This window comes from Arvicola amphibius, chromosome 1, assembly GCF_903992535.2.
Source record: "Arvicola amphibius chromosome 1, mArvAmp1.2, whole genome shotgun sequence".
NCBI lineage: Eukaryota > Metazoa > Chordata > Mammalia > Rodentia > Cricetidae > Arvicola > Arvicola amphibius.
In genome coordinates, this window is record NC_052047.1 from 103,381,680 (window position 1) to 103,396,474 (window position 14,795).

Below are 14,795 nucleotides of genomic sequence, written 5' to 3' on the forward strand. Positions count from 1 at the left end.
TTTGACCCAGTGTGGCTAGGTCAAAGGGCAGCAGCAGAGGGACTCTCCTAGTGACTGTGACATTGTCCCATACTCCATGACACGGTATGACTTTCAGGTTGTTCGTATTGGCAGTGTGATGGATGGAAGGCACTGTTTGACTTTTGTATTCTATTGAGTTCCTTGTCCTGTGTTTAAAAGCTGTGTGTGTTTTCCTTCCTTCCTCTGGACTTCTCTGTTCAGATTATTCCCCACCAACCCCATAATTCTCTCTCTTAGTTTGGTGTCTGTTGCTGTAATAACCACCATGACCAAGAACAACTTGGGGAAGCAAGGGGCTGTTTTATCTCACAGCTTACATCACAATGGGAAGTCAGGGCAGGAACTCAAGGCAGCAACCTGGAGGCAGGAACTGATGCAGAGGCCTTGGAGGAGAGCCGATTACTGGCTGGCTTCTCATGGCTTGTTCAGCCTGCTTTCTAGTAGAACCCAGCACCACTTGCTCTGGAGTGGCATGGCTCATGGTGGCCTGGGCTGGCTCACATCAACCATTAATCAAGAAAATGTCCTACAGACCAATCTGATGGAGGCAGTTCCTCAACTGAATCCCTTTTCCTAGTGGCTCTAGCTTGTGTCAGGTTTACAAAAAAACTAAAAAATGTGCTCACATTTGTGTATTCACTTGCCCACTTGTGCTTGCTCGCTCTCTCTCTCTCTCTCTCTCTCTCTCTCTCTCTCTCTCTCTCTCTCTCTCTCTCTCTCATAATACACTTAATTTCAAGTAGCCCAGGATGGTTTTGAATGAAGGAATGCTGCTCCTGAGTGCTGGGGCACAGCTAATGCCCTATATTCAGGTGTCTCAGCTTTTAGAAGTATGGGGTAGGACACACCTCCTGGGTGGGGTCGTATCTCCCACTTTGTTCATAATGGGTTCTGCCATGTGGTGTTCCTTAGTTTCTATGTACTGTCACATGACATTTAACAACAAAGACAGACTGGAAAAGTTGTAGGGAGTGACTGGGGATGTGGCTGAGTACATAGAGTGCTTAATTCATGCGTAAAACACTAGGTTCAATACTTAATGCTGGGGGCTGGAGAGATGGCTCAGAGGTTAAGAGCACTGGCTGCTCTTCCAGAGGTCCGGAGTTCAATTCCCAGCAACCACATGGTGGCTCACAACCATCTGTAATGAGATCTGGCACTGTATCCTGGAAAGTGTATATATAATAAATAAATAAATAAATAAATAAATAAATAAATAAATAAAATACTCAGTGCTGCATAGTGGGGTGTGATGGTGCAGGCCTATAACTGGGAGCTGGGGGAAAACAATCTGAAGTTCAAGGTCATGTGAGTTTGAGAAGTAATCCTTTTGTGATTAATTAATCCTTTTGTGTGGTAACCTGTTCAGAAGTTATGTCTTCCTATTTGTACAGGCCATTTTATTCGTGTGTGGGTGTTTTGTTTGCATGTTTGTCTGTGCAATGAATGTGTGCCTGTGTGTGTTTGAAGAGGCCAGAAAAAGACATAGGATCTCCAGGGACTGGAGTTATAGACCACTGTGAGCCACCATGTGGGTGCTGGGAATCAAACCTGGGTCCTTTGGAATAGCAGCCAGTACTCTTAACCACCAAACAACTTCTCCAGCCCCACATCTTGGCCTTTTAAAAATCCCTCAGTAACACCTCAGACTTTTATTCATGTAGGTTTTCTACCTCCCTGCCTACCTTCTTCTCTTGTGTGAGAAAATTTTCAACCCTTACCGTGCCCTTCTGTCCCTCGCTGTCATCTTCCTCTCACTGGGGATCAGCCCAGCCTCTGGACCCAAGCTTCGTCACCACTCCGAGGTGTGCATATTTCTCATGTTCATTTCTTGGTTTTTTTCTGTTCTGTGAGACTATTGTGAGTATTTTCATCCTGGTTCCCATCTGATTACTGCACAGAACTATTGGTTTTTGTTGTATTAACTTTGAACTGAATTCTTCTATTAGTGTTAATCACAGTGACTCAGTTAAGCTGCTTGGGCTCCCATTTCAAAATTCATATTGGCAACTATGGATAGTTTATCTGTCTTGATTTTTTAAAAATTTCTCTCTCTCCCTTCCTTCCTTCCTTCCTTCCTTCCTTCCTTCCTTCCTTCCTTCCTTCCTTCCTTCCTTCCTTCCTTTCAAGACAGGGTTTCTCTTTGTAGCCCTGGATGACCTAGAACTCTGTAGACCCAGCTGGCCTCGAACTCTAAGATTCACCTGCCTCTGTCTTCCAGGTGCTGGGGTCAACCTCTTGCTTGTCTGTGATGCCTAGAACTCTCGCAGCAACGTGATAACAAACACGTTAAGTGGACATCTCTGTCTTGTCCCTGACTGTAGTAGAAATTGTTTTCAAGGCTTTATTTTGAGTTATGTCTATGTGTGTGCATTCTGTTTGCTAGTATGTGCCCCACATGTATACAAGCGCCTTCAGAAGCCACACAAGGACATGAGATTCCCTGGAACTAGAGTAACAGGTGGTTGTACGCCCTCCTTCAGGGCTGCTGGTAACCTCTGAGCCATGTCTCCAGCCCTGTAATTAGAACTTTCTATTATTTTGTGATTATATGAGGTTTGTTTAAGGAATTATCAGTCTGTTAAGTGGGCTCAGTGCTGGACATTACTGTCACCTCATCCATGCTGTGAGGTGACCAGGTGGCTGCGCCCCTTGCATCTCTTAGTCGCTCTGTCTCTCTTCCTTGGACTCTTGGTGTGTACATGGGTTCCCTTTGTCTGGTGTTAGGCTGTTGATGACCGAGTCGTACATGAACAGATGACTGTTTCTCCCTCCCTCCTTCTGCCTCTCCCTCTCTCTGCTCGATGGCAGGGAAGGCTATTGCACAGATGGCCAGGATGCAGAGGCTGTGTGATTTGGGCTTTTAGCCCCCAAGAACCCAAGAGGTTTTTTTTTTTTTTTTTTGGTTTTTCGAGACAGGGTTTCCCTGTAGTTTCTAGAGCCTGTCCTGGAGCTAGCTCTTGTAGACCAGGCTGGCTGCGAACTCAGAGATCCGCCTGCCTCTGCCTCCCAAGTGCTGGGATTAAAGGTGTGCGCCACCACCGCCCAGCTTCCAGGAGGTTTTTTTAAGGGACATGGACAGGACATGGAGTATGCTGAGAGGCCCACAGTGGGGCCATTTCACCCTACACACTCACTGAGCCTCCAGACCTGGCCCACCCCTGGGGATAGGTGTCTCTCTTTGTAGAGAGACACCTGTAGTCTTTCAGAGATGAGTGGGGTGGAATATTTTGCCCAGTCTCAATGTGTCATTTTCAGCAGCAGCTGAACCTGTAGGTTACGGGTGTAGAGGACATGATATGCCAAGAAACCTTGAGCTAGAAGCCAGGGGCACGGGGACCCTCAGAGGTGGAGAACCAGGCTATTCAGTCAGGCTTGTCAATGCTCAGCTTTGTGTGATATATGGGCACGGGGTGGATGGGCCAGAATAGAACTCAGCTTGGATATGGTGGTGCTTATCTATAATCCCAGTGCTCAGAAAGCTGAGACAGGAGGATTGATTTAAGTTCCAGGCTAACCTGGACTACTTAGCGAGCTTAGGCTCATTCAGGTAGATGAGGCACATAGCGAAACCCTGTCCCAAAACACCAAAGCCACCAGCAACATAAGAACAAAATTTGAGTTCATGACATGAGTGGGGTCTAGGGATTTCGGATTTCAGCATTCAAGGAGGATTGCAGTTTCTGGGATATAGGGCTTTAGATTTGGGTCTTTTGGAATTCCGTATTTGAGATTATGACATTCAGAATCAGGACTGGCACAGCATGAAGGCTCATAGAGGAACACTGCTGGCTCCTGGGTGACTGTGCTCACCTGTGACCTCTTATTTCAGGTCTGAGCCTGGCTGGGCCTCTGCTGCTGGCAGCCATGGCAGAGAGCAGCGACGCCTCTCTGTCGGTCGCCGAGTGGCTTCGGGCTCTGCACCTGGAGCAGTACACGGCACTCTTTGAGAAGCATGGACTGCTGTGGGCCACCGAATGCCAAGGCCTCAGTGACGCCAGCCTGTTGGACATGGGCATGCACCTTCCTGGCCACCGCCGCCGTATCCTGGCTGGTCTGCTCCGTGCCCGTGCACCGCCGGCCCCTGTGCCTCGCCCTGCCCCACGGCCTGTGCCCATGAAGCGACACATCTTTCGTTCACCACCCGTGCCCATCACTCCACCCGAACCGCCGCCCACAGCTGTAGAAGATGAGGGGCTACCTGCTGCTCCACCTATTCCACCCCGAAGGAGCTGCCTCCCACCTGCCTGCTTCGCTCCGCCATCCACAGCTCCCCCTGACCCTGCGCTGCCCCCACTGCCTGCCAAGCGGCACTCGGCAGAACTAAGTGTTCCTCCCGTACCTCCTCGTACCGGACCCCCCTACCCACAGGCCAGGTGAGTGCCATCACTGCTGGTGGGTGGAAGGTCATGGGGTGTAGAAGGAACCAGGGCTGGAGGAATGACTGACTGCTAGAGGGGACACAGCTTAGGAAGAAGGGAACAGGGCAGAGAGGGCTGAGGTGTGGGACCGAGGATGGCCAGGACTTAAGGATACCTGGATATGTGCAGAGCGGGTCGGGGAGCCTCAGTGGTCCCCGGGTGTCTATCCCACCACACCATCTGAGTTCATTGGGTCACCTGGCCTGGGATCAGGGTGTACCCCGGCACTAGGAAGTGATGTGTGGAGAACCCTGAAGCCTGGGGTGATGCTCAGGTGGGGGGGGGCGTGCTTCTGTCTGTCATACTCCTCTCCCACCCAATCCCAGGACCTCTCTGAGCCTCAGCCAGCTTGCTCTCCCTCTTTAGAATTCCTTCTCCTCTCCCTGGCTCCTCTACTCCCTGTTTTCCTCTTTCCGTGGACATTCAGCTTATTCTTCCTTTAGCTGTTTGCTTGGTGCCAGTGGAGAAGTCTCTAAAGACAGGGTTGCTGCTGTATGTTTTGAGCTAATGACATTCCGACATTTTGAATTCTGTTGGATTTTTTGAAAGGATGTTCTGAGAGAGATCTCTTGCCCTTATCACCACTGGACAGTGTTGGGGGATTCTGTTGATCCCTCAGCAAGCCTTCTATGGAAGGTGGGCCTTGTGTTCTGATTTTGGGCAGGGTGACTGAGACTTAGGGCCTGGAGGGAAGAACTGGCTGGGTCCATGCAGAAGCACACTGTGGTGAATGTCTGTGTGGAGGGAAGGACGGGCTGGGCCCTGCAGAAGCACACTGTGGCGAATGTCTGTGAAGTGTTCTCCATCTAGAGAGGAGCATTGAGTCAAGGGACCTTCTGGGCCAAGCCAGGTTTAAGGTTATGATCAGATTTAATTTGATGGAAATTAGAGAGTTCATGGTCTAGAAATTCATTGTTCTTGGTGCTATTGCACCCTCTAGTGGCCATCCTTCTGCATGCAGGCGAACCATTTTATTTGAGAGAGCACCCTAGAGGGAGTTGTTGGAATTCACTCCACACCCTTCTCCACCCTCTGGAGATGTTTTGGGAATGGAGAGGCCTTCAGAAGAGGCTGATGGGAAGAATTCAGCTGGGAGTGGATTTTAGTTTTATAGACCATGGTGCAAGTAAATCAGGTTCTTGCTCTCTGTCCTTGGTACCTGATGACCTGTCTGAACTGGCCTTATGTGGTTCTCCTGAAACTTTTTTTAATATGTATTTATTATGTATACAATATTCTGCCTGCATGTATGCCTGCAGGCCAGAAGAAGGCACCAGACCTCATTACAGATGTTTGTGAGCCACCATGTGGTTGCTGGGAATTGAACTCAGGACCTTTGGAAGAGCAGGCAATGCTCTTAACCACTTAGCCATCTCTCTAGACCCTGGTCCTCCTGAAATTTATGTCTGTTCAGGGAACTTGCAGGGTAGAATAAAAAATCATATCATATCCACAGCCCAGGACTCTGGGATACAAGGCCCTATTCCTTTTTTTTTTCTAGACAGGGTTTCTCTGTAGCTTTAGAGCCTGGAACTAGCTCTTGTAGACCAGGCTGGCCTCGAACTCACAGAGATCCTCCTGCCTCTGCCTCCCCAAGTGCTGGGATCAAAGGCGTGCGCCACCACCGCCCAGCTACAAGGCCCTATTCTTAGAGCTACAGTCTGAACATAGGTTACTTGGCCCAGTGGGAAGCTAAGGCCCCCGTGTAAAACATCTGGCCCCTCAGTAGGCACGGGGTAGGGGATCAGAGAATGGTGTAGTACTTGCAAGGAACCTGTGTTCATCCTCCATGTTTTTTTGCTTTGTTTTGGTTTTTGTTTTTCTATATTTTAGAGATGATGGAACTGGGGCCATGCACACGCTAGGCCCCACACTGACCCATATCTCCAGCCCCATTTCTTTAGAGATGGAACTGGGGGCCATCACACGCTAGGCAAGTGCCCCACACTGACCCATATCTCCAGCCCCATTTCTTGTACTGCGAATCATCCAGACGTTACTCACAGTGCCAAATACAACATGAACGCTGTGCAGATGACTATCAGACTGGATTGGGTAGGGAATAGGGACAAGGAAAAATCTACATGTATTCAGATGGATTTGCGTCACATGATTTCTTCTGCAGTTTATTGAATCCATGGCTGAGGAACCATAGGTTGATCCCCACAGTTGGGACTATTCCTTACAGCACAGTGGTGCTGGTCCAGGTGCCCTGTGCTCTGGGGATGTAACCTTAGGAGTCATGGGCATTGGCAGTCCTCAGCTCATGGGTATACAAAGTCTTTAGGTTTTTAAAAAATTTTATATGTGTGGGTGTTTTGCCTGTCCTCCTGTTTGTACCCCACATGTATAGGTGTACATATGCACATCTGGCCAACTTTTGGAATGGTAGCATGTCTGTGTACTTACATAATTGTGTTGGATCTGTAGGTAGCCTTGCTTGATTCTAATAGGTGCAGGGGTACAGGGATCTGTGCCGTTTCAGCGGTAGCAGCCCATTGGTGTGTGAGCTCATCAGGCCTAAGGATACACATACATGCACACATGGATACTGCTGCTATGGTGCTGCAGTGCCGGGTTGTTAATAGTGTGCAGACGCTGTTTGGGTGAGTGAATTGGCACATTTGTTGTTTGTGTACTGTCAAGTGTGAGTCACTGTGCACATATGTGTGTACATATGCTGCCAAGTCTGAGCCCGTTAGAATGTCAGCTCTCAGAACCCTGGGATCTTTGTCCGTTTCCTTCACTGTTGAATTCTCAGCCTCTGGCAAGGCCCTTTGGAGGTGAAAGGTCAGTGCTGCCAGGAGCTTTAACTCTGCAGGCGCTGAGCTCGGATGCCTGGAGATGAAGTGAGCAGGCCTCAGCCCAGACTGGCCACTCGGTCCTTCTCCCCAACCCCTGTTATCACACCCTTTGTGGGAAGGCACCCGCCTTTACAGGAGTTGGTGGGAAGCTGATAGGACCCAAGGCCACAGACGAGGGTGTGAGAGCAAACCAGAAAACAAGCAAGGGTGGGACTCCCTCCTTTCTGCCTGGCCCGTGAAGCCCCCACTTCACCTCTGCATATGGTCTGGTATTTCAGCCTGTAGCCATGAACTACATGGGGTTTGGGCCTAAAGACACCCACCCCTGGAGGGGCACCAGCATTCAGACCCTGCCTCCTGGCTTTGATCCTGTCCACTGAGGTGACTTACTTCTCTGGGTCCCAGAGGAATAGTTTCTGATCGAGGGTCCCAGAGTCCCTCACTCCACACAGCCCCTTCCAGTTCTGTGGCTGTCGGCTTCCTCCTTTGGCACTTGGAAGCCTTGAGGTATTTGCGGGAAAGGAAGTATTTGCTCAGAGTCGACAGCTACCTGCTGGAGTCATACTTTGAAAGGTTTCCTTTCTGTACTTTGACTGCCTTGCAGCCCAGCCAATCCTTGGCTTTCGTGGAGGCTGATCACCTGTTGCTGGGGCAGAAACTGTTCCCTTCCGAGAGCCTATTTTGCAGTCTCTTTGGGAGCCCTTCAGCGGTTGGGGACTGTAAGGGCTAACCAGAATCAGAGCTTCCTGGACATCCACCCTGTGAGGTCTCAGGGGACCAACAGACTGGGGGCGGGGGGGGGGCGCTACTTGTCTTGTTTTAGTTTGGGTGGTAACTGGTGTGGCTTGAGAGGCGGGGAGGAAGTCTCTGCCCCAAGGGATTATGGGTGGCTTTTCTCTTTAGTGTTTTCAGGAAGTGTGTTGGCCCACGCTGAAGGGGGTGGGGATAGGAGAGACGGAGAGCAGGAAGCAAAGACTAGGACTGCACACACACACACACACACACACACACACACACACACACTCTCATACACACACAGTCTCTCTCTCTCTCTCAACAGTTTTATGATTATATTCAGAAACACACATATACTTAGAAAAGTGATTTACACAATTCAGAGACACTACTTATAGGTGTGCCAAAACACACCTGGGGCTCACCACCTCTAAGGGAGCAGGGCACAGACACAGTTGGCGATAGGGACCCCAGCCGCAAGACCAGCCCAAGCCCACATAGGCTTCCAGGGCAGACACAGGCCACCTTGGCAGGTTCTGGTCCATCTGGCTGGAGTCCCAGGAGTTCTTAGGCCCAGGATTCAGCAGGCCTCTGAGGTAAGTGAGGGGCAGCCCTGGCTAGGACGGTGGGCAGGTGGGAGGGCCCCTCTTTGTCTGCCTGTCACTTTCTGAGCTGCTTTTCCAGGGTTCTCCTGTTGCCCCTTGACTCAGGATTTTCTTCTTACCTTCACCACTCCAGTTGTTGTACTGCCCTTTTCTAACCTTCCCTTCTGCTTGTCTCTGGGTTTTCCAGGTTGGTGTCTGCCCATCAGCCTCTCCTAGATCCACTGGGGACCCCAGTACCTATTTTCTGGTCCTTTGTCAGACTGCCACACCGACTGGGGTGTGTGTGTGTGTGTATATGTGTGTGTGTGTGTGTGGTGTGTGTGTGTGTGTGTGTGGTGTGTGTGTGTCTGTGTGTGTGTCTGTGTGTGTGGTGTGTGTGTGTGTGTGGTGTGTGTGTGGTGTGTGTGTGTGTGGTGTGTGTGTGTGTGTGTGTGTGTGTGTGTGTATAAGGGGAGTCTCTGCTCTTTGAGTCTCTGGTCCTCACCCATTCTATTCTGTCATTAATTTCCAGTTCCCTGCGCCATCAAGAAATTCGCATGGGGAGATTTAGGTTAGCTTGTTGCACTGTCAAATTCAAGATTGCTGTGTGTCTAAACCCCTTGCCCCCAGCCCAAGGTGACAGGGACCTACCTGCAGAGGGCTGGCTCTTCAGTTGTGTGGTCCCCTCCCCTTCCCCCCGCTTGCCAGGGTTGTTAATTGGGGGGTACATGGTGAGTATGAGGTTGACCCCCTCTCCTTCCAATTACGAGGAATCCCTAATGAACCCAGCCCCCCTTGGGTCACTAGGGGCACAGAATGGCCTCTACTTCAGACTGGGTACCAGAAGTGGTGGGGAGGGCCCTGTCTGAAAGCTCACCAAGGGCTGAGCTGTTCTTGTCCCCAGGGAGAAAGTAGGTCCAGACCCAGGAGGCTCACAGAGCAGACAGGCAGATAGATGTTACCTGCCTCCTGTCTGCCACAGCAGGACTGACTGGTCTCTGGGGCAGCTCAGCAGGGTCAGGCAGTGGAGTGGTGTAGAGGAGGAATGTTTGGGGGTGCTCCTGAAGGGAGCAGTGTGTTTTTTTCAGCACAAGAGAGTTGATGGTTTGTGGTCATTCCATGTAGAAAGCCCCAGCAGAAGCCTAGCCCATAGTGGTACTTAGCAAGGGGAGCACCCTCCCCCACCCCTACCCCCACCCCACCCCCACCCCCACCCAGGAAGAAGTGCCCTGGGCTGTGGGGCCTTGGTCATGTGCTGACTTCTAATTGGGTGCTATTGAAGGGTGCATGGGGGCTGCGGCCTTTCCAGAGCAGCATGCTGGCAGGGGGGTTGTGTTCAGTGACATGTGGGCTGCAGGCCTCTGGCCTGGCCTGGCAAAGGGAGCCCTGGTGGCCTGGGCAGAAGTGAGGACAGAGCAGGGCTGTGCAGCTGCAGCGCTAAGGTGGAGGAGGAAGGACAGAAGCAGCATGCCGGAAGCAAGGAGCAGGACCAGGGCCCAGCTGCTGAGGAGGAAGTGTACTGGGAAAGTTTGCCACTGGAAGGGGACACCAGCAGATCACTGGGCCTGGCCTCCTTTTGCAACTGTGTTGGTGAGAGTCCTAGAAGTGGCGTGGGTCCCTTTAAGGCCTGTGTAACATTTTAGGGGGATGATTCTGACTCCGGGATGGAATGTAGCCTTGGTCTTTGTCCTCTGAGGTCTCTCAGTGAACCAAACACTGAAGGATACAGCCATGCAGGATGATCAGAAGTATGGAGGTGGCCTGGAGAGGTGTCTCAGCGGCTGAAAGCACCGGCTGCCCGTCCAGAGGACTTGGTTCAGTTCCTAGGGCCTACATGGTAGCTCACAAACCATTTGAAGCGTCAGTTCCGGGGGGTCTGGTGCCTTTTCTGATATCTGTGGGCATCTGCATGCAGGCGGTGTACTTGTATACACACTTAAACATAAATTTAAATAAGTAAATCTTAAAAATAAAGAAATACTGTGGCGTGTGGGGGAGCCCTGAGGAAGCCCTAAGAAGCCTGAAGCATGAGGGAAAGCCTGCAGTAGGGTTGGAGGATGCTGCGGGTGTGTGCCTTTTAAGAGAGTGGGAGTTTAGCTGACAGGGACAGATGTTCGAGGTGAAAGGAGCGCTTTATGTAAAGACTTTGAAGTATATGTTTATAGACTGCAGCTCGGGATTATAGAGATGGCCCAAGAGTTAAGAGTGCAAATTCTCTTGTAGAAGACCGTTCACAGTTCTCACAGTGGGTGGTCACAACCACCTGTAACTCCAGCTCCAGAGTATCCGCTGGCACAAACATGCACATGCATACAATTTAAAGGTAAATAAGTAAATATTTATAGACTTCAGATTAGCTTTTTATAGAGAGCTGGAGAGTGACTTAGTCCAAATTCTACTTGACATTTAGGCTGCCCCTCTCCGCAGTCCTCCTGCCCTCAAAGTGAGCCTTGGTTTCTCTGGCTGGAGGCGGATATAGACGGAAGGATTGAGAGGGGAGCATGGGGCGCTTGGGGGAGAAGGCTCATGGCCTAGTTTGTGGGGCTGAGACTCCTTTGGCTACAGCCCAAGTAAGAGACTGTGCCGTAACATGTGAGAGCAGTGTGGGTAAGCTTACAGGCTAGCCAGAGTTGGGGAAACTGAGGCTCAGAGGTCATGACTGAGCTCTGGGACTCAAACCCAGATTTGTCTGCCTCCAAAGTGGAGCAGGCACAATTCTCAGTGTGCCCAGACTCCGTTCATACCCACTGCCCTCTGGTAGAGCCACACTGTCAGTGCTGGGGTCACTCCAATCTTCCCCATTTAGACTTAGCGCCCTCATATGTCCCCCTGTTCTGGGTACAAGATCCCATGATATTTCCTGTGATCTGTAAGGTCAGACTTCTTGGGCTCGGGAGCCAGGCTGAGGTAGGTCCCCCCTGCCCCCCCGTCCCAGGTGCCCAGTCTCATTGTGAATGGCATAAGCATTGGAGCTGCACCTTGGCCAGAGAAAGGCCCGAGGGTCAGCAAAGCAGGGTGCAGCCCTGCTAGGGCCTGTGGGCTTCATTTTGAGGTACAGAGGGTGTTCCCCTGGGTTGGGAGTTGGGGTAAAGGTCAAAGGAGAAGGAACAGGGTGAGCAGAGGCCTGCTCTGGCCTCAGCCCAGCCCAGAGCAACACTGGACTGCAGAACAGAACAGCCTGGGACTGTTTGGGAGGAGCAGACACCCAGGGGCTGCTCCAGGGGTGCTCCCCCAGGCTCGGTTCTCGGTAGGGGATACTTCTCCCCTCCCCTGGGGATTTCCCACAAGCAGTGCCTTTCTGACCTTACTTCTCCTTTCCTGGTCCTGACTCAGCAGTACTGGATGCCCTGTGCCAGCCAGGCAGTCTGGCTCTTGTGGAGGTTTCTTGCTGCAGGTGTTAGGAGAGGCCGTGTTGTCTCCCCTCCTGGGACAGATGATAAAGATAGAGGGCACCTGCAGGTGGTGAGCCTCAGGACAGTCTCTAGAACATCATGGAGGAAGACAAGGCCAGGAGGGTTTGTGAGAAGGAGGAGCAAGTAGGTGCCCTTTGCCATTCTCCACTCCTCAAGGGAGGAGCCAGGCCCACTTAGGCTTGCTGGGCCATGGAGAGCAGGAACCCCCCACTTCCCCATGGTTCCATTCTGCTCTCAGCTGGCCTCTGAGCGTGGTCTCCATAGCCCCTTCTTCCTGCTCTGGAAGCAGCTGTGTGCTTGGGTCTATTTGCACATCTAAAAGTCTAAGGCCATGGCACTGATCCCCGGGGCCAGGCACCAGGCCAAGATGCTGGGCATGTTTGGGTTCGGATGTTAGGTCATTATTTAATCGTTCATTTGCTTCCCTTGCATCCAGAACGATCGATCCTGCTGTTTACCACCCACTGTCTAGCTCTTGCTGCCCACTCAGCCAAGCTCCTCACTCCGCTCTGGGGATCTTGAGTCCGATGTTTCCTTCTGTAAGGAGTCTCAGGGTCAGCTTGGGGAGACAGCCTGGTGCTGTGCCCATCATACTCTCAGTAGCACCTCCCCCAGTAGTGGTTCCCAGAGAGGTAGACGGTATAGAGAACAGCTTGCTAACGGGTCACGCCACAGTCCACACAGCTGTGTAGCAGCCATTCTTTGTGACCTTGCAATCGACAGCTCAGAGGTGAGAGACCGAGAGAACCAGGGTGGGCAGGTGAAAGCTCTTCTTCCAAGGGGCTCATGTGCCTTTTGGGGGCCCCACAAGTGCGGGTGTTCTCAGCTGCAGGTCACCACACTTAGGTAGAGCTTGCTGCCCATTTCTCCTGGTATGCCTGCAGTTTCTGTTCAGGCCACTGTTGCCAAGGCAGTGCTTGCTATGTGGGTAGCTGGGCTGCTGTGCCACCTCATGCAGGTCATGACTCCACAGGGAAGTCATGCCCCCACCGTCTGCATGGCAAACAGTGCATTCTAAGAAGCATGTAGAGTCAGTTGAGCTGGGATTCTGTTAGCTTGGACTCTAACACATCATTGGCAGGAGGGATAGACTTTGAAGAATATTATTTGGAATGATTTCATGTACAGGGGAGAACAGCAGGGTTAGGAAAATAAAAAGGTGAATGGGGAAAAGTGGCGCAGAGGCAGGGAGCAGCGTGGGGGCCAATGGTCATATCCTCCCAGACCTCCTTGCGTTTACACGGTCACATGCTGCTACCCACTGCTGGGAACACTGGAGAACAGATCAGGCCGAAAGTAATCCGAGTTTGGGAGGAAGCTGCTCACTCCGATGCCCCTCCTTAGCCTTGGCAGATGTGGACAGAGATAGCTGATGGGGCCAGGGCCACCTGGACTTGGCAGCCAGCCATTTGTGACTGCTGGGCACCGGGGATCCTGTGTGTTGATGTGACCGGCTCTTTTAGTTGTTTATCTTCCCCTCTGTCTGTGAATGGCTCCTACTTCACAGAAAAGGAAACCCAGACCCCAAGCTGTTAGACACTTAGCCCAGGACACACAGAAATGAAGACACCAAGGTGGGGTTCAAACCTGTGTCAGATGACAGAGCCCTTCAGGAGACATGCATCTCCAGGTTAGGAGAACAGGACAGCCATGGCGGGAAAGCACAGGTGTCTGAGCAGGCCCTGGAAGAGGGACAGCAGAGAAGGAAGCAGCCAGGGAAGAGCTCTTGCAGGATCTGAGTTCACTGGGAAATAGTGCTTTTCTGAATGTCTACATAAAAAGGCAAAACTTTGCCCAGAGACCAGAACTGGGGGGCCTCAGGAATCAGTTTCTGAGACTGGCCTGTGTCTGCAGTCCTGGGCTTGATGCCTATTTCAATCCCATCCTCTCTGCCAGCAAATGCTCTGGACCTCCATGTTACACGGCAAGACTTACCTCCCATTGGTAGCCTTCTCCACCCTGTTCTGGTCTTTTCTGAACACGTGGAGGTCCCATGGGAGCATGGCTAACAACTGGAGCATTGGGGCTGGGTAACCAGTGCGTTTGCACCCGAGAGATGCCGCCGAGTGAACATGATTGGGGCTGTGTGAGGCAGAGTGGAGTCTGGGTAGGGAAGGTGTTTGTCCGGGTGGACAGGGTTCAGTGGATCAGAGCCCTGGCTGTTGCACACTGACACCCAACTTTGTTCTCTTCTCAGTCTTCCCTCTAAGGAGGAGTTACTGCTGCCACCAGTGCCACCCCATCCCCAACCAGCGGAGACCCTGCCCACGCTCCTGCCTGCCTTTCCCCAGGGGCCTCCCTGTCCTCCTGAGATCCCTCCCAAACCTCCTCGCCTAATTCCTGAGTTTGGTGAGTGCCACAGGACAGCTGGGCTCTGGGTGGCCTCCAGGGCTCAGTCCTTGTGGCCAGAAGTCCCCTTGGGGAGGCCCAAATAGCATGCTTTCTCTCTCCACCCTGTCTTCTGCTTGCCAAGTATGAGCATGGCTGACCCTTGGGGTAGTGAAGTTCCCAGTCCGAGTGCTGCTGGAGGTGAGGCTCCTGGCTTGTCTTCATTCTTGTTGCCTTGTAGGCTTTGCTTGGACAGTCCCCACTCCTGACTCCAAAGTTTGCTGCCTGGTCAGCCTTCTGTGGTGGCCCTTCCTTCCCTTCAGTATAAATAGCACTTCCTATCCCCTGTGCCTGTCTTTTGAAAGTCAGGCCTGGGTAGGGATGGGAGTCTCTCCCAGTCTAGGAGTGGCTTTTGTAAAACCAAGCCCCAGTGCCCCTTAAAGGAGGTCAAGTTCCTGGCTTCTGAGCCTCCCCGTCACCCCTTTTCTA

At 51.8% G+C, this 14,795-nt stretch overlaps 1 protein-coding gene across 3 annotated transcripts in view; it reads left to right on the plus strand.

The window, feature by feature from the left end:
• Nucleotides 1-14,795, plus strand: part of Arap1 (ArfGAP with RhoGAP domain, ankyrin repeat and PH domain 1) — a 60,955-nt gene that overhangs the window by 20,577 nt on the left and 25,583 nt on the right. Inside the window, exons 3-4 of one of the 3 annotated variants that reach the window (XM_038321429.1) lie at nucleotides 3,854-4,397; nucleotides 14,176-14,327. In XM_038321429.1, coding sequence (XP_038177357.1) covers nucleotides 3,889-4,397; nucleotides 14,176-14,327 — 661 coding nt within the window. In that variant the 5' untranslated portion in view covers nucleotides 3,854-3,888. Of the gene's footprint in view, nucleotides 1-3,853; nucleotides 4,398-8,191; nucleotides 8,578-9,996; nucleotides 10,156-14,175; nucleotides 14,328-14,795 lie in introns of those variants that run through there. The other 2 variants (XM_038321448.1, XM_038321455.1) reach the window with 2 other exon arrangements.